This window comes from Stegostoma tigrinum, chromosome 9 (assembly GCF_030684315.1).
Source record: "Stegostoma tigrinum isolate sSteTig4 chromosome 9, sSteTig4.hap1, whole genome shotgun sequence".
Lineage (NCBI taxonomy): Eukaryota > Metazoa > Chordata > Chondrichthyes > Orectolobiformes > Stegostomatidae > Stegostoma > Stegostoma tigrinum.
In genome coordinates, this window is record NC_081362.1 from 97,487,416 (window position 1) to 97,514,219 (window position 26,804).

Genomic DNA, 26,804 nt, shown 5'->3' on the forward strand with positions numbered 1-26,804 from the left:
TTTTGGGATGCAGTGGGTGGAGGGGAAGAGCTGGGCTGGTTGTATGGTGCAGTGGGGGGAGGGGACGAACTGGGCTGGTTTAGGGATGCGGTGGGGGAAGGGGAGATTTTGAAACTGGTGAAGTCCACATTGATACCATTAGGCTGCAGGGTTCCCAAGCGGAATATGAGTTGCTGTTCCTGCAACGTTCGGGTGGCATCATTGTGGCACTGCAGGAGGCCCATGATGGACATGTCATCTAAAGAATGGGAGGGGGAGTTGAAATGGTTTGCGACTGGGAGGTGCAGTTGTTTGTTGCGAACTGAGCGGAGGTGTTCTGCAAAGCGGTCCCCAAGCCTCCGCTTGGTTTCCCCAATGTAGAGGAAGCCACACCGGGTACAGTGGACGCAGTATACCACATTGGCAGATGTGCAGGTGAACCTCTGCTTAAGACATTCCACTCCCGCACATCCCAGATGTCCAAGTTCTTCAAGGACCGCAACTTCCCCCCCACAGTGATCGAGAACGCCCTTGACCGCGTCTCCCGCATTTCCCGCAACACATCCCTCACAATCCGCCCCCGCCACAACCGCCCAAAGAGGATCCCAGTCATTCTCACACACCACCCCACCAACATCCGGATGCAACGCATCATCCTCCTACACTTCCGCCATCTACAATCCGACCCCACCACCCAAGACATTTTTCCATCCCCACCCATGGCTGCTTTCCGGAGAGACCACTCTCTCCGTGTCTCCCTTGTTCGCTCCACACTGCCCGCCAAACCCACCACACCCGGCACCTTCCCCTGCAACCGCAGGAAGTGCTACACTTGCCCCCACGCCTCCTTCCTCACCCCTATCCCAGGCCCCAAGATGACTTTCCATATTAAGCAGAGGTCATTTTATTATCTTGCTTCTACTATCTCCCCAGGTTACACAGTCCAGGCACCTACCACCCTCTGTGCACAAACTTACCTTGTAAATCTCCTTTAAATCCTCACCCCCTCACCTTAAACCTGTGCCCCCTACTATTTGACATTTCCAGCCAAGGAAAAACACTCCGATTATCATCTATCGCCCCATCCATGCCCCTCATAATTTTATAAACTTCCATTAAGTCACCCCTCAGCTTCTGATACTCTAATGAAAATATTCCAAGTTTATCAAACCTCTCCTTATAGGGTAGAGCCCATGGAAGTACAGTTCTACCCCTCTGGCTTCACTTGAGGGACATTCTAAGATATCCCCCGTCCTCAGTGCAAGGATGGACTCCACGATCAATACTGTGACCCCACTTCCTCCTAAATCTCTATAACCCGGACTATTGAGTTGCCTGTCCCTTATGTTGCTCAATCATATCTCTGTGAGAGCAATTATATTCCCGTGAGTTAATCAACACTCCCTACTCATCCACCTTTACTCACAAGTGTGCAGGTGCCCTGCAATAAAATAAACACCACTCAGCCTTGCTCTGCTCTCTAGTGGCTGAACCTGACTATAGAGACTTTCCTGGACAGCCTGGATTGTTTCTTCCTTCTATATTTGTCTATTTATAATCCCTTACTGTGCCTTCTCTCTGTATCTCATCACTCTGCCAATTTAGTTGCAAGCTCGGCCAACCGTAGCAGCAAACCTCCCACTAGGCATGTACAGATCCCACCTTCTCCAGAGACAGACCCAGTGATCCAGATATCTAGAGCCCTTCTTCCTGCTCTAAATGCACACATTCATCTGTTGTGTCTGCCTATCCCCACACTCACTAGCACACAGATAGAACATAGAACATAGAACATAGAACAGTACAGCACAGAACAGGCCCTTCAGCCCACAATGTTGTGCCGACCATTGATCCTCATGTATGCACCCTCAAATTTCTGTGACCATATACATGTCCAGCAGTCTCTTAAATGACCCCAATGACCTTGCTTCCAGATCTGGGAGTCATCTTGTGGTTACAGCCTTTAAAGCTTTGCTTTTTAATCTACTACCCAGATTCCAAAATTCTTGTTTCAGGACCTCATCCCCCTTTCTCCCTCTGTCAATTGTCCCGGGGTACTCCATGATTTCTGACCAGTCACCCTCCCATTTCAGAATGCACTGCAGCTGTTCAGGAGGACAACACACCATCCTGGGGTCATGTCTCCTGCTGCAGAAATGCCTGGCTATATCTCTTCTCTACCACTATCATCCTCCCTTTCTTTCTGCTCCTATCTCTGGCTACACTCCCTAGAGGAGCCGTCACTCTTACTGTTTCCCAACAAAGACCATCTGTTCTTAGAGAGATACTCCTTTTTTTAAAATATCTTCGATCGTGGGCTGTGGGCATCACTGGCGAGGCAGCATATATTGCCCATCCCTAATTACCCAGAGGGCCGCCCAGAGTCAACCACATTGCTGTTCGGTCTGGAGTCACATGTAGGTCATGCTGCGTCTTGATGGCAGCTTCCCTCCCTAAAGGTCATTAGTGAACCAGATGGGTTTTTCCAAAAATCAGCAATGGATTCACGGTCATCATTAGACTCTTAATTCCAGATATTTATTGAATTCAAATTCCACCAAGTGCTGTGGTGGGATTCGAAGCCAGGTTCCCAGAATATTGTCGGGGTCTCTGGATTTACAGTGCGCAATAATACCACTAGGCCATCACCTCTCTGGGCCATTCTCCATCCCTGCCTGCTTCCCTCCTTCTGACTGATAGCCAGACATTCCCCTCTCTGGCTGCAACGCCTTCTGCACCTAAAAACAGTCTCCATGTAAGCCCCAGCCTCACGGACACACTGCTGAGTCTGCAGCAGATGCTCATGATCAAAACCACAACTCTCAAACTGATCAAAACATATCACTTGCTGCATTCCATACCCGGGATCAGCCGAGTGAATCTTCTCTGGGCTGCCTGCGGTGCCAGTATGTCTTTCCCTCGATAAGGAGCCTGGAAGTGTTGGCAGTATTCCAACTAGGATCTAACTAATGCTTTGAGCCCGAGAGTCATAGAGGTATATGTCACAGAAACAGGCTCTTTGGCCCAATTTGGCCATGCTGCCCAGGTTTCCTGGAGGGAGCTTTACTCTGTGTTAGATTAAAGAGAGGCAGAGGAAACTTTCCAGATCAGAGGGAGCTTTACTCTGTGTTAGATTAAAGAGAGACAGAGGAAACTTTCCAGATCAGAGGGAGCTTTACTCTGTGTTAGATTAAAGAGAGACAGAGGAAACTTCCCAGATTAGAGGGAGCTTTACTTTGTGTTAGATTAAAGAGAGACAGAGGAAACTTCCCAGATTAGAGGGAGCTTTACTTTGTGTTAGATTAAAGAGAGACAGAGGAAACTTCCCAGATTAGAGGGAGCTTTACTCTTAATTTGAAAGAGCAGGAGCAGCTTTACTCTGCATCTAATCAGATGCTATCCCTATCCTGGGACTGTTTGTTGGAGACAGCGTAGACAGAGCTTTACTCTGTATCGAATCATGGGTTGTATCAGCTCTGTGTTCTAGTTTAGCTGGGAGGAGTGCCCTGATAATTGTGTCCCAGTGTTCCTCATCCAGCACAAGATGTATGGATGTGTAAAATCCCAAATAAACACCCAAGATGTTCAATTGATCTGACAGCGAAAAATCACCCTTTTTCGCTGTTGGTTACTTCTCCTGATATGAGTGTAATTTCTTGGAAAAGTGCAGCATGGCCTTTCTAGTCCTGACACATCACCGGGTATTAGGATGGCAGCCACGCACAAGACATAAGCACCAACTTTCATTTCATCAAGTCAGGGCCAGCCAACATTGAGTCATTGATTAGGATTGTTATCAGTTTCTCTAAGCCTGTTAGCAACCTGCTAACTAGGCCAACTTTACCTGATTTTGCAACAAATCTGTTCAAGGTTAGCATGCTCAAGACAAAATTTCCAATAAAACCCACACATTCCCAAAAATTTCATGGCTTCCCATTTATTTGTAGGAATGGAAAATTGCAGCAGAACCTTCATTCTCCCTCTTAATAACACTTGTCTTTGTCTAATGATGTTACCCTTGCTTTGACAAATTTAAGCCAGAGATAGCAGGAACTGCAGATGCTGGAGAATCTGAGATAACAAGGTGTGGAGCTGGATGGACACAGCAGGCCAAGCAACATCAGAGGAGTAGGAAAGCTGGGTTTCAACACGAAACGTCAAACTTTCCTGCTCCTCTGATGCTGCTTGGCCTGCTGTGTTCATCCAGCTCCACACCGTATTCTTATTAAGCCAGTTAGGTTTGGCTCCTTTCTCAGGTCTTCTAGTTTACATCTCTTTTTTCAGGTGTTTGTATATGTTACAACATCATCTAAATAGACAACACACTTTGGTGCTATAGCCACGACTCAATTCATCAGTATTTGGTACCGAGCAAGACATTTGTAAACCCAATCAACACTGATAGAACCCACTTGTTGTAACAAAGGCCGGTAGAATTTTAGAATTCCTACAGTGTGGAAGCAGGCCATTCAGCCCATCAATTCTACACTGACTCTCTAAAGGTCATCCCACTCAAACTCACCCTATCCCTGTAGGCCTGCATTTCCCATGGCTAACCACCCAGCCTGCACATCCCTGAATGCTGTGGGCAATTTATCATGGCCAATGCACCGTAACCTGCACATCTTTGGACTGTGGGTGGAAGCTGGAGGATTCCCACACAGACATGAGGGGAATGTGCAAACTCCGCACAGACAGTCGTCCGCGAGTGGAATTGGGGCCGGGTCCCTGGCGCTGTGAGGCAGCAGTGCTAACCACTGAGCCACGGTGTTTTCCTTAGATAGCTCTTTAGCTTTTGTTATCAGTGACACTTGGTAGTTCCCCTACAAATGCCAACCCTATCGATACGGTCTTCTACCAAGAGATTGTCCAGAAACTACAGTTGCTTTGGCTCAGTTCACGCTGGCAATTTTCCAATATGTATTGAATGTCCATTTCCATCTGAGCTTGTTTATCCAAGCTTCGCCAATAAGGGGAGGTTGTTTTAGCAGCATCAGAACATACAGTTTGCCTAATCCAGACAGTGCACCTTCACCACGGTGTTGAGAATTTGCTGGCATTGCGCTAAAGCTCTCTGTGTTTGTGCACAATTGGCAGCAAACTCCCACTGTTTCTCCATGAGCTGCTAATGATGTCCTGATAAACTTTAGGCAGAAAGTTAGAGCTTTGATATGACTTTCTTTCAATTGGTAGTCCATGAGACATAACATCAAGTTAACCTCCTCACTCCTACCTAAAAGAAATAGTTTCTGGGAACAGGGTTGTTACGTCTGTTACAATATATTGGTGTCTGCTTTCATTTTCCTTCATACTTTGACACCATCCACTGACACCCAGCTAATTGGTCCTTCACAAACTGGGCTGGGTATTGAAGCTGAGATAACGAGGCGTAGAGCTGGATGAACACACCAGGCCAAGCAGCATCAGAGAAAGATTTCTGAAGAAGGGTCTGGGACAGAATCGTTGGCCTTCCTGCTCCGCTGAATTAGCCTGCGGTGTTGATCAGGTCTATACCTCAATATCTCAGATTCTCCAACATCGGCAGTTCCTGCTGTCTCTGGGTATTGAAGCTGCTGGTCAGATTATGTACAGAGCTTTGCTGCCATCTGACACATGTGACATATTTTACAAGACAGCACGAGGCCTGAATGAAATCCTGACCCATATAAAATACTTGCCTATTGATACCTGTCTTCATATGTTACTCCCAATGTCTCCTTACAATATCTGAGGATGTCTCTATGCCCTCATCAAAACTTCCCCCTTAACACAGTCACTCCTGGGCCTGCTCCAGCCTCACCCTCAGTGTGCGCTTTCTGCTAACTTACTTCAGTCTGCATCTGCTTCCTGAGCGTCATTTAACCAAGACATGCCAAACACTTCCTTTCAGTTATCTCATTCTTAAATGGAGATTCAGCTCCCTGACATCTGCTTATGTTATTGCTGTGACTTTATTTTACCATTACTCTGGTAACAGCTCGCGATGGAAAATTACCCAGAATCTGTCCCTGTAGCTGTTCCATCTCTTTAACCACACTGTCATCTCTGAGTCAGACAGCTCAGATTGCTCATCCCACACCAGGTCCTGGGACCCGCATAGACGATGATGCTGTGCTCAGGCACAGAGGGAGTGCTGCACTGTCAGAAGTACCATTGTTCGATTTGACCAGGGAGCTATGAAGTAAACCATAAGTTACAGGAGCACAATTAGGCCATTTGGCCCATTAGGTCTGCTGCAATATTCAAGATTGGCTGATATTTTTCTCAACCCCATTCTGCTGCCTTCTCTCCATAACCCTTGATCCCAGGGTTAATCAAGAACCTACCTATCTCTGTCTTAAACACACTCAAGGACTTGGCCTCCAGCCTTCTTTAGCAATGGATCTCACAGATTCTGGCTGAAGAAATTCTCCTTATCTCAGTTCTAAATGGTTATTCCTTTCTCTCTGAGGCTGTCCCCTTGGGTCCTAGTCTCTCCCACTGATGGAAATATCTTCTCCACGTCCACTCTATCCAGGCTGTTCATTATTCTGCCAATTTCAATCAAATTCCTTTTCAATTTTCTAGCCTCCATCAGGTTCAGACCCAGAGTTTCCTTATCTCCTGCATCCCAGGATCATTGTGGCGAAGATCCTCTGGAACCCCTCCAAGGCCAGCACATCCTTCCTTAGATACATGGCCCGAAACTGCTCGCAATGTCTTGATCCGAAGAAGAGGATCAGAGGAGTTCTCCGTGATGGATACAGGAGATGTAGCTATGCTCAGCTGGCTGTTTATGGGATTTTGCTATGCATAAACTGACTGCTGTGTGAGGTGCTTTCAGGGTGTGAGGGGGACGGGGGTGGAATCATGTGGCTTTGAGTGGTGCCTGAGGAAGTCCGATTTTACACTGGTCTTTCCTTTTGCAACTTCTTGCAGGCCACAATGAGTAGCCAAGGTGCCGTCCTGTCTGAAGAGAGCCTGTCATGCCCAGTGTGCCTGGAGATATTCAAAAACCCGGTCACCATTCCATGCGGCCACAACTTCTGCATGGATTGTATCAGCAGCTGCTGGGACGAGGACACTGACTCAGACACCTGCAAATGTCCGGAATGCCGGCAGGATTTTAGCCCCCGGCCCCCACTCGCCAAGAACTTTGTCCTGTGTAAGATTGTGGAGAGGTTACTGAAACAGCCTGAGGACAGCTCCCCCGAGAGCGTGGCAGCTCCTGGTGATATTCCCTGTGATTTCTGCACCGACAGCAAACTCCGAGCCATCAAATCGTGTACGGTCTGCATGGCATCATTCTGCCAGCTCCACCTCCGCTCCCACTACGAGGACGCTGTCTTCCGGCATCACCAGCTCGACGACCAGCTCAGAGACTTTGGCAAGAGGCGGTGCCCGGAGCACGGCCGCCCGTTGGAGTTTTACTGCCGCACTAACCAGTCATGTCTGTGCAGCGTGTGTGCCATTAAAGGGCATCGAGACCACGAAACGGTCACCGTGGAGGAGGAGGTCACTGACATCAAGGTACACCCACTGCCAGCTGCTCACCACACACCCTGGCATCAAACCCTTCGGCACAGAGGGTATACACTGAGGGAGGGTGGGGGGGGTGTGAGGGAGGGTGAGGGAGGGTGAGGGAGGGTGAGGGGGGTGAGGGAGGGTGAGGGGAGGGTGAGGGAGAGTGAGGGAGAGTGAGGGAGAGTGAGGAAGGGTGAGGAAGGGTGAGGGGGCGAGGGGGGGGCGAGGGGGGGTGAGGGAGGGTGAGGGGAGGGTGGTGGGGGTGAGGGAGGGTGAGGGAGGGTGGGGGGGGCGAGGGAGGGTGAGGGAGGGTGAGAAACAGTGAGGGAGGGTGAGGGGAGAGTGAGGGAGAGTGAGGATGGGTGAGGGAGAGTGAGGGAGGGTGAGGGGGGGTGAGGGAGGGTGAGGGGGGGTGAGGGAGGGTGAGGGGAGGGTGAGGGAGGGTGAGGGAGGGTGAGGGGGGTGAGGGAGGGTGAGGGGAGGGTGAGGGAGAGTGAGGGAGGGTGAGGGAGGGTGAGGGAGGGTGAGGGAGGGTGAGAAACAGTGAGGGAGGGTGAGGGGAGAGTGAGGGAGAGTGAGGGAGGGTGAGAAACAGTGAGGGAGGGTGAGGGAAGAGTGACGGGAGAGTGAGGGAGGGTGAGGGACAATGAGGGAGGATGAAGGAGTGTGAGGGACAGTGAGGGAGGATGATGGAGAGTGAGGGACAGTGAGGGAGGATGATGGAGGGTGAGGGACAGTGAGGGAGAATGAAGGAGGGTGAGGGAGGATAATGGAGGGTGAGATAAGGTGAGGGAGGATGATGGAGTGTGAGGGACACTGAGGGAGGATGATGGAGAGTGAGGGACAGTGAGGGAGGATGATGGAGGGTGAGGGAGGATGATGGAGAGTGAGGGAAGGTGAGGGAGGATGATGGAGGGTGAGGGAAGGTGAGGGAGGAAGATGGAGAGTGAGGGACAGTGAGGGAGGATGATGGAGGGTGAGGAAAGGTGAGGGAGGATGAAGGAGTGTGAGGGACAATGAGGGAGGATGATGGAGAGTGAGGGACAGTGTGGGAGGATAATGGAGGGTGAGGGAGGATGATGGAGGATGAGGGAAGATGAGGGAGGGTGATGGAGGGTGAGGGAAGGTGAGGGAGGATGGTGGAGAGTGAGGGACAGTGAGGGGGGATGATGGAGGGTGAGGGAGGATGATGGAGGGTGAGGGAAGATGAGGGAGGATGATGGAGGTTGAGGGAAGGTGAGGGAGGATGAAGGAATGTGAGGGACAGTGAGGGAGGATGAAGGAGTGTGAGGGACAGTGAGGGGGGATGATGGAGAGTGAGGGGCAATGAGGGAGGATGAAGAAGTGTGAGGGACAGTGAGGGAGAATGATTGAGAGTGAGGGAGGATGATGGAGAGTGAGGGAAGGTGAGGGAGGATGATGGAGGGTGAGGGAAGGTGAGGGAGGATGATGGAGAGTGAGGGACAGTGAGGGAGGATGATGGAGGGTGAGGGAGGATGATGGAGTGTAAGGGAGGATGATGGAGAGTGAGGGAAGGTGAGGGAGGATGATGGAGGGTGAGGGAAGGTGAAGGAGGATGATGGAGAGTGAGGGACAGTGAGGGAGGATGATGGAGGGTGAGGGAGGATGATGGAGTGTAAGGGAGGATGATGGGGGGGGTGAGGGAGTGTCAGTGAAGGTGAGGGACAGTGAGGGAAGGTGAGGGAGAGAGAAGGAGAATGAGGGAGGGCTTAGCCAGCGAGGGTGAGTAGGGCAAGCTCAGAGTGACAGAGCCAATGCAGGTTTCTGAGAGTGACAGAGATGACAGCGGGTTCAGAGAGTTAGAGAGGTTAGAGTTCAGACAGTGAGGGATGTTGGAGAAGGGGCCCAGAACATGAGGGTTAGATCAGTTCCAGGGGGTGATGGGTTGCTGTCCTGTTACATGTCCAAAAACACATTCTTTTCTGCACAGAACCACATTGAGGAGCGGCAAGTGGAAATAGAGAGAGACAGACAGATCACCCTGGGAGAGATGGGCAAACTGAGGCACAGTGTGGAACTATTTGATGTAGGTACAGCCCTGAGTAAGCAGATGTGTCTGTAAATGGAACTCATTGCTCTCTGAGCTCCCACACCTTTCTCCTGCACAGTCTTAGGGGCCTGCAGCAAATCTGGGACTGATTGGGATCTGGGACCTGTTGCGATCTTGTCTGGATTTCTGAGAAACTGCTGAGCCCTGTTACTTGCCCCTGTCCAGCTGTGGGAGAGCAGGCAATAAGGTAGAAGCAAGCAGCTGCCCCACATTCTCACCCAAACCCAACCTTGCACTTGAGACTGACCCTGAGCTGACCCCAAGTGACCCTGTCAGACCCTGAATCTGCGGGTCACGCCGTCAGGGGGGTCCTGGCCAGTCGAGGAATTGCAGACTCAGAGTCACTGGGCTGCTCAAGTTTTTAACACTCACTTGCCCTTTCCCCAGGATACAGGCATGGAGAGCATTCACATGTCACTGCTCTGTTAATGCCAGAGTCTGGTCAATGGAACACACTGCTGCAACAGTGGGAGCTGTGTTGGCACTCAAGCTTGTGCCACCTCACGGAGACTTAGCAACAGTTTGAGTAACCCCGCTATCAGCGCCAGCCAGCCTTGTCCAATCCCTACCCCCAGCAGCGCAGCATGCCCTTCACTCAATGTGTGTGAGCTCAAGGCATTGAGAGATTCCGCTGGATTCTCTATCTGTCTCCAACAAACCGTGTGACTGACATCCCACTCAGGAAGGACAATGCAGGACTCTTAGTGAAACAGGGAAACATCAAGAATAGGAGTAGGAACAGGCCATTCAGCCCATCGAGCCTGCTCCATTGTTTGATTCCATTCCCACATCCAGCACCAATTGGAACATAGTTGAAGTGTGAGCTGATCTCAGGCCCAAATTTCTTCCTCCATCATTTGAGTGCCCCACTGCCTGTGGCTGTGTGTACAGTAATATATTAACAGTCAATTTCTCCATCTTGTTAAACCCCTCCAAGGTTTTGTTCCTCCCTATCCCGGTAACTTACTCCAGCTGCCAAACCCTCCAAGTGATTTGTCCTCGTCCAATCCAGGCCCCTCGCACACCCTCATTTCACTGCTCCGGTGATCATGCTTGTGCCTTCAAATGCCTTGGTCACGGGCTCTGGAATTGCTCCTCTGAAATCTCTGTCCATCGCTGTCTCTCCCTGTCTGCCCCTTTGTCTGTCTGTCTCGCTCTCTCTCTCTGACTCTGTCTCTCTCTCTGTCTATCTCAATCTCTCTCTGTCTCACTCACTCTCTCTCTCTCTGACTCTGTCTCTCTCTCTCTGTCTATCTCAGTCTCTCTCTGTCTCACTCTCTCTCTCTCTGTCACTCTCTGACTCTGTCCCTCTCTCTCTGTCTATCTCCCTCTCCGTCTCACTCTCTCTGTCTCTGTCTCTCACTTGCTCTCTTCTCTCTGTCTCACTCTCTCTCTCTATCACTCTCTGTCTGACTCTCTCTGCTCTCTATCTCTCTGTCTGACTCCCTCTGCTCTCTATCTCCCCGTCTTACTCTCTCCTTGTCTCTCTCTCTCTCTGTCTCTCTCTGTCTGCTCACTCACTCTCTCTCTGTCTGTCTCTCTCTCTATCTGTCTCACACTCTCTCTTTCTCTTGATCTTCCTTGAAGTCACTATTGTGATCCCAGCTAATAATACGGCTGGAGATGTGAAACCGTGGGGTGATACATGCTGTTTATGTTTTGTTTAGCTCGTCACTGAAACATGGCCAAACGAGATTGCAGATTTTCTTCAACAACACAACAGACATTTACCGTAACAGAGGCATGATTAAATAATAACGAGTAACACCCCACGCTGGTCCGGGTCCAATTTCTTTCGCTCTAACCCCTGGTCTTGAAGGTGAAATATACTTCACTCAGTCTCCCTTTCACACCCAGTTTTGCCCATTCTACTGGCGCGTTGGCTGACCATATGCCCAGGTACACATGCCATGCCAACCTCAGTGATCTCTCGGACTGCCCCTGGCCAATGCCATGTAGCCCTGTGTGGGGGTGGGGGTGACGGGGTTGGGGTGGGGGGGAGGGGGAAGATGTGAGTTGTGTTTTTGTTGACCTCACTCAGACTAACCCAACGAGTTGTATCCTTCTGTTCATCAGGAGTTCCACAGCAGGGTGAAATCCGACATACTGCAGAATTTTGCAGAGCTGATTGAAAATGTTGAGCAGGCACAGAGAGAGGTGATGGAAATGATTAGCACGGAACAGAGGAACGGGATCAGCCAGGCGAACAGGTTCATGAGCCAAATGGAACACAAGTGCTCCGATCTGAACCGGGAGAAGCAGCAACTGGAAACAATCTCCAGGCTCAGTGACAGCTTCCAACTCATTCAGGTCCGCAGCACACATTGAGCCAGGGTCCCTGGGAATACAGCCTGGAGCTGCAGGCATTGAGCCATGGTCTATGGGACTGAATCTGGATCAGTGCAGGCTGACTCTGGGTCTAATGGCATTGACCTGGAGTCTATGAGGATCAACTTGGGATCTGGGGATCACTATAAGGTCAATGCGATTGACTCAAAGTCTATTGAGTTATGCTACAGGCCTCCTAATAGCCAGTGGGAGTTAGCGGAACCCATATGCCCAGGAACACATGCCATGTGGGCGGGGCAGCACGGTGGCTCGGTAGTTAGCAATGCAGCCTCACAGCGCCAGGGACCCGAGTTCAATTCCAGCCTCGGGCGACTGTCTGTGTGGAGTTTGCACGTTCTCCCCGTGTCTGTGTGGGTTTCCTCTGGGTGCTCCAGTTTCCTCCCACAGTCCAAAGATATGCAGGCTAGGTGGATTGGCCATGCTAAATTTCCCGTGGTGTTCAGGGGTGTGTGGGTTATAGGAGGATAGGTCTGGGTGGGATGCTCCAAGGGGCGGTGTGGACTTGTTGGGTCAAAGGGCCTGTTTCCACACTGTAGGGAATCTAATATGTAAGCAGGTCATAGAAAGAAGTAAAAACAACAGGGTTGTTGCAGTAGGTGACGTTTAATTTCCCCAATGTAGGTAAGAGAGAGGCAGAAATGGACACTGGGTCATTGGAAAATGAGGCTGGAGAAGTAGTAATGGAGAACAAAGAAATGGTGAAGAAACTGAATGTTACTTTGCATCAGTGTTCACAGGGGAAGCACCAAAAGCATATGAGAACTTCAAGAGAGTCGGGGGCAGAGGTGAGTGTAGTGGACATCACCAAGGAGAAGGTGCAGGGGGAGCTGAAAGGTCTCAGGGTGGATAAATCACCCGAACTGGACGAACAATACCCCAGGATTCTGAAGGAGGTAACTGAGGAAATTGTGGAGACATTGGTGGGAATCTTTCAGGAATCACTGGGGTCCATGAGGATCCCAGAGGACTGGAAAATGGTTAATGTAACACCCTTGTTTAAGAAGAGAGGGAGACAGAAGATATGAAACTATAAGTCGATTAGCCTGACCTTCATTGTTGGTAAGATTTTAGAGTACATTATTAAGGGTGAGATTGCAGAGTACTCAGCAGTGCCTGGTAAAACAGGGCTGAGTCAGCACGGATTCGTCAAGGGGAGGTCATGCCTGGCAAATCTGTTCAAATTCTGTCGGGAGGTAATAGATAAAGTAGAGCCAATGGCCAGGATCTATTTGGATTTTTTTGATGAGGTGCTTCACTAGAGGCTGCAAAATAGGATAAGAGTCCACGGTGTTAGAGCCACGATACTGGCATAGACAGAGCATTGGCTGATGACAGAAGGTAGAGAGTGGGGATGAAAGGATCTTTCTCAGGATGGCACTGGTGACTAATTGAGTTCCACAGGGGCCAAATTTGGGACTACAACTGTTCACATTATACATTAACACTCTGGACAAAGGAACTGAGGCCATTGTTGCTAAGGTTTCAGATGATACAATCTAGGTGGAGGGTCAGGTAGGGCTGAAGAAACAGGGGACTTGCAGAAGGACTTAGACAGGCAAGGAGAGTGGGCACTGTAGTGACAGACGGAGCACAACATGGGACAGAATTAGTTTGGTGCATTCAGTTGATTTCTTGAAACAATATTTAGATAGCCCCAACTAGAGAAGGCCTACATGGGATCCTATACTGGGGAATGAGCCTGGCCAGACGGTCAAAGTTTCAGTGGGAAGCACTTTGGGAACAGTGATCATAATTCTGTACATTGAAAGATAGTTATGGATAAAAATATGACTGTCCGTCGGGTGAAAGTGCTACATTGGGACAGTGCTAATTATAATACTGCTGGCAGGAACCAGAGATAATCAGAATGGGGGCAGCTGTTTGAGGGTAAATCTACAATGACATGTGGATGAGAGTCAATCAGAGTTCAGGACCAACAGGTTTCGGTGAGAATGAAAGGTAAGGATGGAAGGATTCAGGGACCCTGGAATGACTTGAAATATTGATAATTTAATCAAAGAGGAAAAAGAAGTAAATGTAAGGTTTACGGAACAGAAGGCAGACAAGGCCCTTGAGGAAATACAAAGGGAGCAGAAAGAACTTCAACAAGGAATTAGGAGGTCTCTAATGTCCTTGGCTAGTAAGGGGGCAACTTAGGGGAAGGGTAGGTACACTCAAGGTCAAAGGAGGAAATTTTTGCATGGAGCTCCAGAGGAAGTGGGTGGAGTCCTTAATCGGTATTCACCATGGAAAAAGACATGGTGGATGTTAAGATTAAAGGGGGATATGTTGCTATTCTGAGGCATGTTGATATTAAGGAGGAGATATTGTGTGTCTCGAAACCATTAAAGTAGAAAAGTCCCCGGGTTGTATGGGATCTGGATGTGAGTTTGCTCGCTGAGCTGGAAGGTTAGTTTTCAGGCGTTTCGTCACCATTCCAGGTAACATCATCAGTGAGCCTCTGACGAAGCACTGGTGTTATGTCCCGCTTTCTGTTTATCTGTTTAGGTTTCCTTGGGTTGGTGATGTATGGGATCTATCACCAGTCATTGCTGGAAGCAACAGAAGAGATTGCTGAGGCTTTGACAGAGTTTTGTGCCCTGTTTAGCCACTGGCACGCTCTCAGAGGCCTGGAGAATAGCCAGTGTTGTTCCTTTGTATAAGAATGGTGACAGGGATAATCCAGGAAATTACAGGTCTGTGAGCATTATATCAGTCGTAGAGAAATTATTGGAGAAGATTACTGATGACAAGTTTTATTCACATTTGGAGAAGAATGGATTTATTAGGGATATTCAGCCTGACTTTCTGGGGGGGGAGGTTTTGTCTCACAAATTTGATTGGGTTTTTTGAGGAAGTGACGAAGATGATCGATGAGGGTAGGGCAGTGGATGTTATCTACATGGACTTTACTACAGCATCTGACAAGGTTCCTCATGGTAGGCTGGTCCAGACGATTAAGTCACATGGGATCTACAGTGAGTTGGTAATTTGGGTACAAAATGGGCTTGGTCATTGAAGGAACAGGATAGCAGTGGAGTGTGTTTTCCTGCTTATATGTCTGTGAGTATTGGTGTCTGACAAGAATCATTGCTGGAACCTCTAATGTTTGTAATATATATGTATAAGTAATTTGAATGGAAGTGTAGGTGGCCTGATTAGTAATTTGTAGATTACATGAACATTGGTGGAACTATTGCTAGTGAAGAAGGTTGTCAAAGGATACAGCAGGATATAGATCATTCAGAAAGGTGGGCAAAGAAATGGCAGGTGGACTTTAATCCAGACAAGTGTGAGGTGATGCATTTTGGGAGGTCAAATGCAAGAGGAAGGTCTCCAGCAAATGGCAGGGCCCTTAGGAGCATGAATATGTGAGGGATCTTGGCACTCAAGTCGATAACTCCCTAAGAGTGGCAACACAAGTGGATAAGATGGTAAAGCAGGCGTATGGTATTGGTCAGGGCATTGAGTATAAAGGTTGACAAGTCATGTTGCAGCTGTAGCAGGCTCTAGTTAGACCGCATTTGGAGTATTGTGTGAAGTTTCAGTGGCTGCATTACAGAAAGGAAGTGGATGTTTTGGAGAGGGAGCAAAAGAGCTTTACCAGGATGCTGCCTGGATTGGAGTGAATCCACTATAACAAGAGGTTTTCCACCCGGAATTTTTTCACCAGAGCATTGGAGGCTGGGAGGCGACCTGATAGAAGTTTATAAAATCATGAGAGGCATAGACAGGGTGGATAGTCAGAGACTTTTTCCGAGGGTAGGAAGGAAAAATACCAGGGACATAGTTTTATGTGCAAGGAGCAAAGTTTAAAGGAGATGTGTGAGATGCATATTTTACACAGAGGTTAGTAGTTTATTATGGCAGCATGGTTAGCATGAACATGGTGAGTCGAAAGGCCCGCTCCTGTGCGATACTGTTTGAGGTCCTATGGCTCAGGGTCTATGGGGAATTGTTACTGGGTGTGTAGGATTGACTCACATCTGCAAGGGTTGACTCTGTCTGCCTGCCTGTCAGACTGCCTGCCTGTCAGTCTCTCTGCCTGCCTATCAGTCTCTCTACCTGCCTGTCAGTCTCTCTGCCTTCCTGTCAGTCTCTCTGCCTGCCTGTCAGTCTCTCTGCCTATTAGCCTCTCTGCCTGCCTGCCTGTCAGACTGCCTGCCTGCCTGCCTATCAGTCTCTGTGCTTGCCTGTCAGACTGCCTGCCTATCAGTCTCTCTGCCTGCCTGTCAGCCTCTCTGCCTGCCTGTCAGACTGCCTGCCTGCCTATCAGTCTCTCTGCCTCCCTGTCAGACTGCCTGCCTGCCAGCCTCTCTGCCTGCCTATCAGCCTCTCTGCCTGCCTGTCAGACTGCCTGCCTATCAGCCTCTCTGCCTGCCTGTCAGCCTCTCTGCCTGCCTGTCAGACTGCCTGCCTATCAAATTGCCTGAGCGTTTGCCTTCTCATCTGTTTAGGAGTATCACAGCACAAAGATCACAGCTGCTCAGCAAGTGCTCTCTCACACACAGCTGACGGTGGACATGAAACTAACAGAGCTCAGCAGAACAGTCGCAGAACTTTCAAACCTGGTGAAAACCCAACTGGTGAAAAGCACTTCACATGGCACTGGGAATGGACCCATCCCAGGTAAATCCCACTGGCCCAGCCCAGGTAAATCCCACTGACCCATCCCAGGTAAATCCCACTGGCCCAGCCCAGGTAAATCCCACCTACCCAGCCCAGGTAAATCCCACTGGCCCAGCCCATGTAAATCCCACCTACCCAGCCCAGGTAAATCCCACCTACCCATCCCAGGTAAATCCCACTGACCCAGCCCAGGTAAATCCCACTGAGCCATCCCAGGTAAATCCCACCTACCCATCCCAGGTAAATCCCTCTACCCATCCCAGGTAAATCCCACTGAGCCATCCCAGGTAAATTCCACCTACCCATCCCAGGTAAATCCCCCTGGCCCAGCCCAGGTAAATCCCACCTACCCATCCCAGGTAAATCCCACTGGCCCATCCCAGGTAAATCCCACTGACCCATCCCAGGTAAATCCCACCTACCCATCCCAGGTAAATCCTACTGGCCCAGCCCAGGTAAATCCCACCTACCCATCCCAGGTAAATCCCACTGACCCATCCCAGGTAAATCCCACTGACCCAGCCCAGGTAAATCCCACTGGCCCAGCCCAGGTAAATCCCACCTACCCATCCCAGGTAAATCCCTCTACCCATCCCAGGTAAATCCCACTGAGCCATCCCAGGTAAATTCCACCTACCCATCCCAGGTAAATCCCCCTGGCCCAGCCCAGGTAAATCCCACCTACCCATCCCAGGTAAATCCCACTGGCCCATCCCAGGTAAATCCCACTGACCCATCCCAGGTAAATCCCACCTACCCATCCCAGGTAAATCCTACTGGCCCAGCCCAGGTAAATCCCACCTACCCATCCCAGGTAAATCCCACTGACCCATCCCAGGTAAATCCCACTGACCCAGCCCAGGTAAATCCCACCGGCCCAGCCCAGGTAAATCCCACCTACCCAGCCCAGGTAAATCCCACTGACCCAGCCCAGGTAAATCCCACTGGCCCAGCCCAGGTAAATCCCACCTACCCATCCCAGGTAAATCCCTCTACCCATCCCAGGTAAATCCCACCTACCCATCCCAGGTAAATTCCACCTACCCATCCCAGGTAAATCGCCCTGGCCCAGCCCAGGTAAATCCCACCTACCCATCCCAGGTAAATCCCACTGGCCCATCCCAGGTAAATCCCACTGACCCATCCCAGGTAAATCCCACCTACCCATCCCAGGTAAATCCTACTGGCCCAGCCCAGGTAAATCCCACCTACCCATCCCAGGTAAATCCCACTGACCCATCCCAGGTAAATCCCACTGACCCAGCCCAGGTAAATCCCACTGGCCCAGCCCAGGTAAATCCCACCTACCCATCCCAGGTAAATCCCATTGACCCATCCCAGGTAAATCCCACTGGCCCATCACAGGTAAATCCCACTGAGCCATCCCACGTAAATCCCACCTACCCATCCCAGGTAAAACCCACTGGCCCATCCCAGGTAAATCCCACTGGCCCAGCCCAGGTAAATCCCACTGACCCATCCCAGGTAAATCCCACTGGCCCAGCCCAGGTAAATCCCACCTACCCAGCCCAGGTAAATCCCACTGGCCCAGCCCAGGTAAATCCCACCTACCCAGCCCAGGTAAATCCCACTGAGCCATCCCAGGTAAATCCCACTGGCCCAGCCCAGGTAAATCCCACTGACCCATCCCAGGTAAATCCCACTGGCCCAGCCCAGGTAAATCCCACTGAGCCATCCCAGGTAAATCCCACCTACCCATCCCAGGTAAATCCCACTGAGCCATCCCAGGTAAATCCCACCTACCCATCCCAGGTAAATCCCACTGAGCCATCCCAGGTAAATCCTACTGAGCCATCTCAGGTAAATCCCACCTACCCATCCCAGGTAAATCCCCCTACCCATCCCAGGTAAATCCCACTGAGCCATTCCAGGTGATTCCCACTGGCCCATCACAGATAAATCCCACTGACCCCTTCCAGACAATCTTCAAGCAAATTCATGGTTTGTTTTGGTGAGAATTGGAGAATTACCAAAGAGATTCTTTAAGTGAGCGTCTGCCATGGAGTAAGGGTGAGCACACTGGTTTCTGAACTCTTTGACCCAAATTCAAATCTAGGTGTAGCCTGCTTCCTGGTGAAAGGAATGGTGAGCCTTGGAAAGTCTTGTTTTCGGGTGGCATGGTGGCTCAGTGGTTACCTCTAGAGCCCTGGGTTCAATTCCAGCCTCAGGCAATTGTCCGTGAGGAGTGTGCACATTCTCCCCGTGTCTGCGTGGGTTTCCTCCGGGTGCTCCGGTTTCCTCCCACAGTCTAAAGATGTGCAGGTTAGGTGGATCGGCCATGCTAAATTGCCTGTAGTGTTCAGGGGTGTGTGGGTGATAGAAGGATGGGTCTGGGTGGGATGCTGTGAGGGTCGGTGTGGACTTGTTGGGCAGAAGGGCCTGTTTCCACACTGTAGGGATTCTAAGTGAAAGAGGGAACTGAATAGCTTGTTTGACTACATTAGGGGACAGTTAGATGTTAGGGGACAGTTAGACTACATTAGGGGACAGTTAGACATTAGGGGACAGTTAGACTACATTAGGGGACAGTTAGACATTAGGGGACAGTTAGACATTAGGGGACAGTTAGACTACATTAGGGGACAGTTAGACATTAGGGGACAGTTACGAGTTGAGGGTGTGAGTCTGGAGTCACATGTAGGCATAGACCGGTAAGAACAGTTTTTGTTTGCTGCGGAAGGCCTTCAGTTGGATTTTAGTGTCAATCCAACATGTTCACTCTCACTTCCATGCTGCTTATTTAGTGAATAAAAACCAAAAGAACTGCGGGTGCTGTAAATCAGCAACAAAAAACAAAGTTGTTGGAAAAGCTCAGCAGGTCTGACAGCATCTGTGAACGAAAAGACAGAGTTAACATTTCAGGTGAGCACTCCAAGGAAGGGTCACTGGACCCGAAACGTTAACTCTGTCTTTTCCTTCACAGTTGCTGCCAGACCTGCTGAGCTTTTCCAGCGACTTTGGTTTTGTTCCCTGTTTATCTAGTGTTTGTTGGAATTGAATTCCAATTCTCAAACTTTCCAAGATAGGATGGAAACACATTCTCTCTTTTGCCTGTCCAGTTATTAGTCCAGTAGCTGGTCTAGACCTGAGCCTAGTAATAATTGGAAATGACTGTCTCTGCTCCAATCTGAGCTCCCTGCCCTGCCTCCTTCATAATTTAAATCTGCCACTGTTGAGTGAGTGATCCTAGGGTTTGTATCACCCTGAGTAATAGCTGGTTATTCTCTCTACACCTCCTACAGATGATGAAATGGAGGCCTCCTGGCCTCTGTTGGAGCTACCAACACAGTGCATGTCCCGACCACTGGAGTCAGCAGCCTGTCAGACATTCCTGCAATGTAAGTGACATCTTCACAATATCTCAGTCCCAGCCAACACAGAGCTTCACACAAAACAGGGTCTCTGTCTCACTGCTGGCTCAGAGGCCAAGGCTAATTCTCTGGGGACTGAGGTTCAAATTCTGCAATCACAGCATCTGGAAGTAAAATTCAATGTATAACTTTGCAATTAAAAGCTAGGCACGTTTATGGCATTAATGATTAAAAACCCATCTGGTTCCCTCATATCCTTTAGGGAAGGAAATCTGTCATCTTTACCTGGTCTGGCTGACATTGACACCAGACCCACAGCTATGTGATCAACTCCAAAGCACCCTTCAGCGTGATAAGCTGTTGTTTACCATGAGCGAATATATTTAAAAAGAGAAGTCCCTCAGAGGCCACATCGAGATTAAAGTTGACCCTCTTTAGTCACAGACAAGGTCTCTGAAGACTGAAGAATAGTCAATGTATTTCTTTGTTTAAAAACAGCAAACAGGGATAATCCAGGAAATTGTAGGCAGCTGAGCTTTACATCAGTGGTAGGGAAACATTGGAGATGATTCTTAGGAACAGGATGTACTTACATTTGGAAAAGAATCGACATTGTTATTTGTAATATAGATAAATGATTTGGATGAAAATGTAAGTATTCTGATCAGTAAGTTTGCAGGCAACACGAAAATTGGTGAAATTGTAGATCGTGAGGAAGGATACAGTGGGGATAAAGCAAGAGAGCTGGGCAGAGAAATGGCAGATGCAGCTTAATCCAGGCAAGTGATGTGAAGTGATGCATTTTGAGAGGTTAAATACAAGATGAAGGTGTACAGTAAATGGCAGGGCCATCTGACATGTGAGGAGAGATAGATTAGGTTGGAATTGTTTTCGCTGGAGTACAGACAAATGAAGGGGAATCTCAGAGATACGTATAAAATTCTAACAGGACTGGACAAGGTAGATGCAGACAGGATGTTCCCGATGGTGGGTGTGTCCAGAACCAGGGATCACAGTCTGAGGATTCGAGGTAGACCATTTAGGACAGAGATGAGAAATTTTTTCACCCAAGGTGGTGAGCCTGTGGGATTCATTACCACAGGAAGTAGTTGATTCCAAAACATTGAATGTATTCAAGAGGTGGCTAGATACGGCACTCGGGGCAAATTGGACCAAAGCTTACAGGGAGAAAGTGGGGTTTGGCTATTGAATTGGACAATCAGCCATGATTATAATAGAACATAGAACATAGAACATAGAACAGTACAGCACAGAACAGGCCCTTCAGCCCACAATGTTGTGCCGACCATTGATCCTCATGGATGCACCCTCAAATTTCTGTGACCATATGCATGTCCAGCAGTCTCTTAAATGACCCCAATGACCTTGCTTCCACAACTGCTGCTGGCAACGCATTCCATGCTCTCACAACTCTCTGCGTAAAGAACCTGCCTCTGACATCCCCTCTATACTTTCCACCAACCAGCTTAAAACTATGACCCCTCGTGCTAGCCATTTCTGCCCTGGGAAATAGTCTCTGGCTATCAACTCTATCTATGCCTCTCATTATCTTGTATACCTCAATTAGGTCCCCTCTCCTCCTCCTTTTCTCCAATGAAAAGAGACCGAGCTCAGTCAACCTCTCTTCATAAGATAAGCCCTCCAGTCCAGGCAGCATCCTGGTAAACCTCCTCTGAACCCTCTCCAAAGCATCCACATCTTTCCTATAATAGGGCGCCCAGAACTGGACGCAGTATTCCAAGTGCGGTCTAACCAAAGTTTTATAGAGCTGCAACAAGATCTCACGACTCTTAAACTCAATCCCCCTGTTAATGAAAGCCAAAACACCATATGCTTTCTTAACAACCCTGTCCACTTGGGTGGCCATTTTAAGGGATCTATGTATCTGCACACCAAGATCCCTCTGTTCCTCCACGCTGCCAAGAATCCTATCCTTAATCCTGTACTCAGCTTTCAAATTTGACCTTCCAAAATGCATCACCTCGCATTTATCCAGGTTGAACTCCATCTGCCACCTCTCAGCCCATCTCTGCATCCTGTCAATGTCCCGCTGCAGCCTACAACAGCCCTCTACACTGTCAACGACACCTCCGACCTTTGTGTCGTCTGCAAACTTGCTGACCCATCCTTCAATTCCCTCGTCCAAGTCATTAATAAAAATTACAAACAGTAGAGGCCCAAGGACAGAGCCCTGTGGAACCCCACTCACCACTGACTTCCAGGCAGAATATTTTCCTTCTACTACCACACGCTGTCTTCTGTTGGCCAGCCAATTCTGTATCCAAGCAGCTAAGTTCCCCTGTATCCCATTCCTCCTGACCTTCTGAATGAGCCTTCCATGGGGAACCTTATCAAATGCCTTACTGAAGTCCATATACACCACATCCACAGCTCGACCCTCATCAACCTTACTAGTCACATCCTCAAAAAACTCGATAAGGTTTGTAAGGCATGACCTACCCCTCACAAAGCCGTGTTGACTGTATTTGATCAAGCCATGCTCTTCCAGATGGTCATAAATCTTATCCCTCAGAATACTTTCTAACACCTTGCAGACGACAGACGTGAGACTTACCGGTCTATAATTGCCGGGGATTTCCCTATTTCCTTTCTTGAAGAGAGGAATTACATTTGCCTCTCTCCAGTCCTCAGGTACGACTCCAGTGGAGAGCGAGGATGCAAAGATCTTCGCAAGTGGCGAAGCAGTTGCATTTCTCACTTCCCAAAGCAGCCGAGGACAAATCTGATCCGGGCCTGGCGACTTGTCAATCTTAATGTTTGACAAAATTTTCAGTACATCAGCTTCCTCTATCTCTATCCATTCCAGCATGCACACCTGCTCTTCAAAGGTTTCATTCACTACACAGTTCGATTCTTTCGTAAAGACAGAAGCAAAAAACTCATTTAGGGCTTCCCCTACCTCCTCAGGCTCCACACACAAGTTCCCTATGCTATCCCTGATCGGCCCTACTCTTTCTTTGACCATTCTCTTATTCCTCACGTAAGTGTAAAATGCCTTTGTGTTTTCCCGGATTCCTTCTGCCAAGCCTTTCTCGTGCCCCCTCCTGGCTCTCCTCAGACCATTTTTGAGCTCCTTCCTTGCCTGCATGTAATCCTCTCTAATGAATGGCAGAGCAGGCTCAAAGGGCCAAATGGCCTTCTCCTACTTCCATCTTCTATGTTTCTACGATGTACAGAGGGATCTTGGGCTGCAAACTCATAGCTCCCTGAAAGTGCCAACACAAGTGGATAAAGTGATAAAGAAGGCGGACAGCATGCTTGCCTTCATCGGTTGGGGTATTCAGTATAAAAGTTGGTATGTCATGTTGCAGCTGTATAAAATTTTAGTTAGACCATATTTGGAGTATTGTGTGCAGCTCAGGGTGTTGCCTGAAATGGAGGGTATTAGCTATAGGGAGAGGTTGGGCAAACTTGGATTGTTTTCACCTGAATGTTGGAGGCTGAGGGGCAACTTCTTAGAAATTTAAATAAACTTCTATCAAGTTGCCCCTCAGTCTCTGATGTTCTCATGAAAACAATCCAAGTCAGGATCTCTTCCCCAGGGTGGAAATGTCAGAAAATAGGGGCATGGGTATCAAGTGAGGCGGGAGAGTTTAAACGAGATGTGCAAGGAGAGTTTTTTTTACACAGAGGGTGGTAGGTTCCTGGATCCTCTGCCAGGGGAGATGACAGAAGCAGATACAATAGAAAAGTTTCAGATGGATTTAGACAGACACATGAAAAGGCACGTGACAGAGAGATCTCCTCTTTATTCATTCACGGGATGAGGGTGTTGCTGGCCAGGCAGCATTTATTGCCCATCCCTAATTGTCCACAGGGCAGTTCAGAGTCAACCACAATGCTGTGGGTCTGGAGTCACATGTAGGCCAGAGCAGGTAAGGATGGCAGTTTCCTTCCCTCAAGGACATTAGAGATGTGAGATAAGTTTAGATGGCATTATGGTTAGCACAGACACAGTGGACTGAAGGGCCTGTTCCTGCACTGTGTTGTTCTAGGTTGAGGGTGGGAGGCAGCCAGCTCCTTCAAGGATTGGGAAAAAAACATTTCCAGGAATTGTTTGGGCAATAGTGTCTCCTGCACTTTGATCGTGGTTTTCATTTAGGCAGCCAATTCTCAGTAAGGAATTCAACACTGTAACACTGCCCTTGCTCCTCTCTCCGAGTGAGAGACTGCATCCACTGAGCTGCAGAACTTGGGAGTTGAATGGGAGACCACTTGGAAGCTGGAAATATCCTGCCAGAGTCCTCCCCATTCCCTACAGTCAGCTCTGATGGTAATTCCTGGTTGTCTGGTGCTGCTCAGTGGGTAACTGTGCCTAGTGGTTACCCACTCAGAGGCAGAAGGGTGTCAGCCTGCCAACAGCAAGCCATTGGCCAGTACTCTACCTCCTGTTCCAACTCCGAGGATGAGGAAGATCCCACTCAGAGTCAGCCCAGTGACCTCACTCCTGGATCATATGCTGAGCCAGCATTTGCATTAAAGAGGCAGCTTATTTCAGATTCTCGAAACCGGGTGTGAGCTGTTGGGTTAACACGGGCCTTGTCTGTTTCAGATGGTGAAGCACCTTGTCAATGTGCACTGACTGCTCCACAACAGAAGGATTACGCCTCCCCCTCGATCCACAAATCCAATCAGCATCTATCCCACTGTAAGTAACAACGGCCTGCACTCTATACTATCTCGCTACCTGCCTTTAACCATTCATCCCTCATGCTGCAGTATTCCTGATAACTGTTAGCACAGTACATGACGGGATTGGAAATTGGGGTTGTGGGTCAGTTGCCGCCACCAGGGAACTGGGAACTCCAACAAATGGACCTCTTCACACTGCTCAATCTTAAATTGTGTCTGGCTATTTTGCAGGATTTTTGCTATCATCCTGAGGCCTGCTACTAAACCTCCCCTCCCCCCCACTCCCTTCCTCTGTCAGTGTTCCCATTTTCAGGGCAACTATTTGCTGCAGGCTATGAAATGATGCCCTATATTCCTAAGTCCAGTCCATCAAGAAACACGAGCGGTAGTCCCTGCACAATCTGTCGCTGCTATCTGTCCTTTTCTGTCTTGCTGTTCCTATTACCAACACATTTACCGTGCGGCCCTTGAGTGAACGCTTTTTGAAATTTGCTAGACACATCAGCTGGAGCAGCGACATCAGCCTTCACTGAGCCTTTGTCCAAGGTTCCAATCGAGTCATTCTCCAGCAACTTGTTACTATCTGTTCATCATCTCATTCATTATGTGGGCTCTTAGTCCTTGAGGAGCAAGTTGATTTGGCCAATGATTTGGATAATGTTGGGAGCTCTCAATGAGTAAAAGTAGCCTGTGGCGTGGCTGGAATGAGTAAATGCTGACGTGAATTAATCAGTGAAGGGTGGAGAGTTGGCCTTGTCACTGACGGAGTTTGTTGCGAAGACAACATTGAACCTGAATGCTAACCGTTGGCTCACTGGGTACCACTCTCACCTGCGGTTTGTGGGATCCTGCTGTGCACCATTTGGCTTCTGAGTTTCCTACATTACAACAGTGATTGCACTTCATTGGAACATCTTGAGGCCATGAAAGATGGTATATAAATGCAGTTTCTTTCCATCTACCTTTCTGATGACAATGTGACTAACAGGCCCTGTGCAGGATGAGCCTTCAGGGACTCTGTCCTGGATGTGGGAGGTGACTAGTTACAGGGACCAACACGAGCGACAAGTGCCCAGGATACAGGGGGAAAGCCTCGAATACTCACAGCCTGGCTCCTGCAGGTCATGGATTATCACAGTGAGCTCCATGGGCTGCTGAGAAGCTGTTTTCTGATAAGTTTCAGTCCAATCCTCACATCTTCTTCTGTCCATGCAGATGACGTGCCCGTGTTGGAAAGCACAGCAAGACAATCCCAGCAATTCAGTGAGCCCACGGCTAAACCACAGCACTGGATCAGAGCAAGAGTGAGGCAGCCCACAGTGAGTCAGGGAGGAGCAGCCAGAAGTGACATTACTGTCCATCCTGAGACATCTTCACGCAAGAGGAAGAGGCCAGTGGTGGAGGACGGCGAGACGCTACAGCCATTCAAATGTGGATCTGACCATATGAATCCCCAAGGCACCCTGGCACAGCAACTGGGAGGGTCTGGGATCGGGAAACAGTCAGGGGTCCAGGAAGGGTCAGGGATCAGTGCTGGGACAGGGTCAGGGGTAGAGTCAGGACTCTGGCATGAAACAGCAGATCCTGAAGCCATTCGGAGAGACATCCAGACTGGCTTCGGCCAAATCCACGTTGACCTCACCATGTTACAGCACTTCATGCAGAGTGGCTGTGAGCAACTGATTGAGCAGGTCTCCAGCCTCATCAATCTGCTGATGACACTGCTGCAGCTGGTAGCCCCGTGTGCTCTCCACAGCTCCAGCAGCTCCAGCAGCTCCAGCAGCAACAGCAGCACCAGTAGCCTGTTGTACCAGGGCTCCCACCTGAGGCCAGAAAGCTGAAACCCACTGGGACCAGTTACATCAGGCTCATTGACACAAGGCACTGAGGATATGATATCTCCACTTATTCGCCTTCAACAAAAGGAACCTCACCATCGCCTCAATAAAGTAAATATACTGCAGAGCTTTCTCCTTAGGAACACATTCTTCAATAAATTCCTTTCCTTCATATCCATCTGCTCAGTTTATTACAGTCAGTTCTACACTTTATGTAGCACACAGTCTCACTCTGTCGCACACAGTCTCACTCTGTCACACACCATCACACTCACTGTCTCACTCTCTTGCTCACTGTCCCACCCACTCTCACACTGTCCCAGTCTCTCTCTCTTTCTGCCCCACTCTCACATTGTCCCACCCTCTCTCACACATAGAACATAGAACATTACAGCACAGTACAGGACCTTTGGTCCTCGATGTTGTGCC

General features: G+C 49.2%; 1 protein-coding gene across 1 annotated transcript; it reads left to right on the forward strand.

Annotated features, from left to right (window-relative positions):
* The first annotated feature begins 6,903 nt into the window (after positions 1 to 6,903).
* LOC125455210 (E3 ubiquitin/ISG15 ligase TRIM25-like) lies at positions 6,904 to 26,423 on the forward strand. Its single transcript, XM_059648862.1, has 7 exons — positions 6,904 to 7,488; positions 9,434 to 9,529; positions 11,630 to 11,863; positions 16,360 to 16,531; positions 19,795 to 19,890; positions 24,458 to 24,553; positions 25,753 to 26,423. Exons 1-7 carry the CDS (start codon positions 6,904 to 6,906, stop codon positions 26,376 to 26,378), a joined length of 1,905 nt encoding a protein of 634 aa, XP_059504845.1. The 3' UTR covers positions 26,379 to 26,423.
* The last annotated feature ends 381 nt before the right edge of the window (positions 26,424 to 26,804 follow it).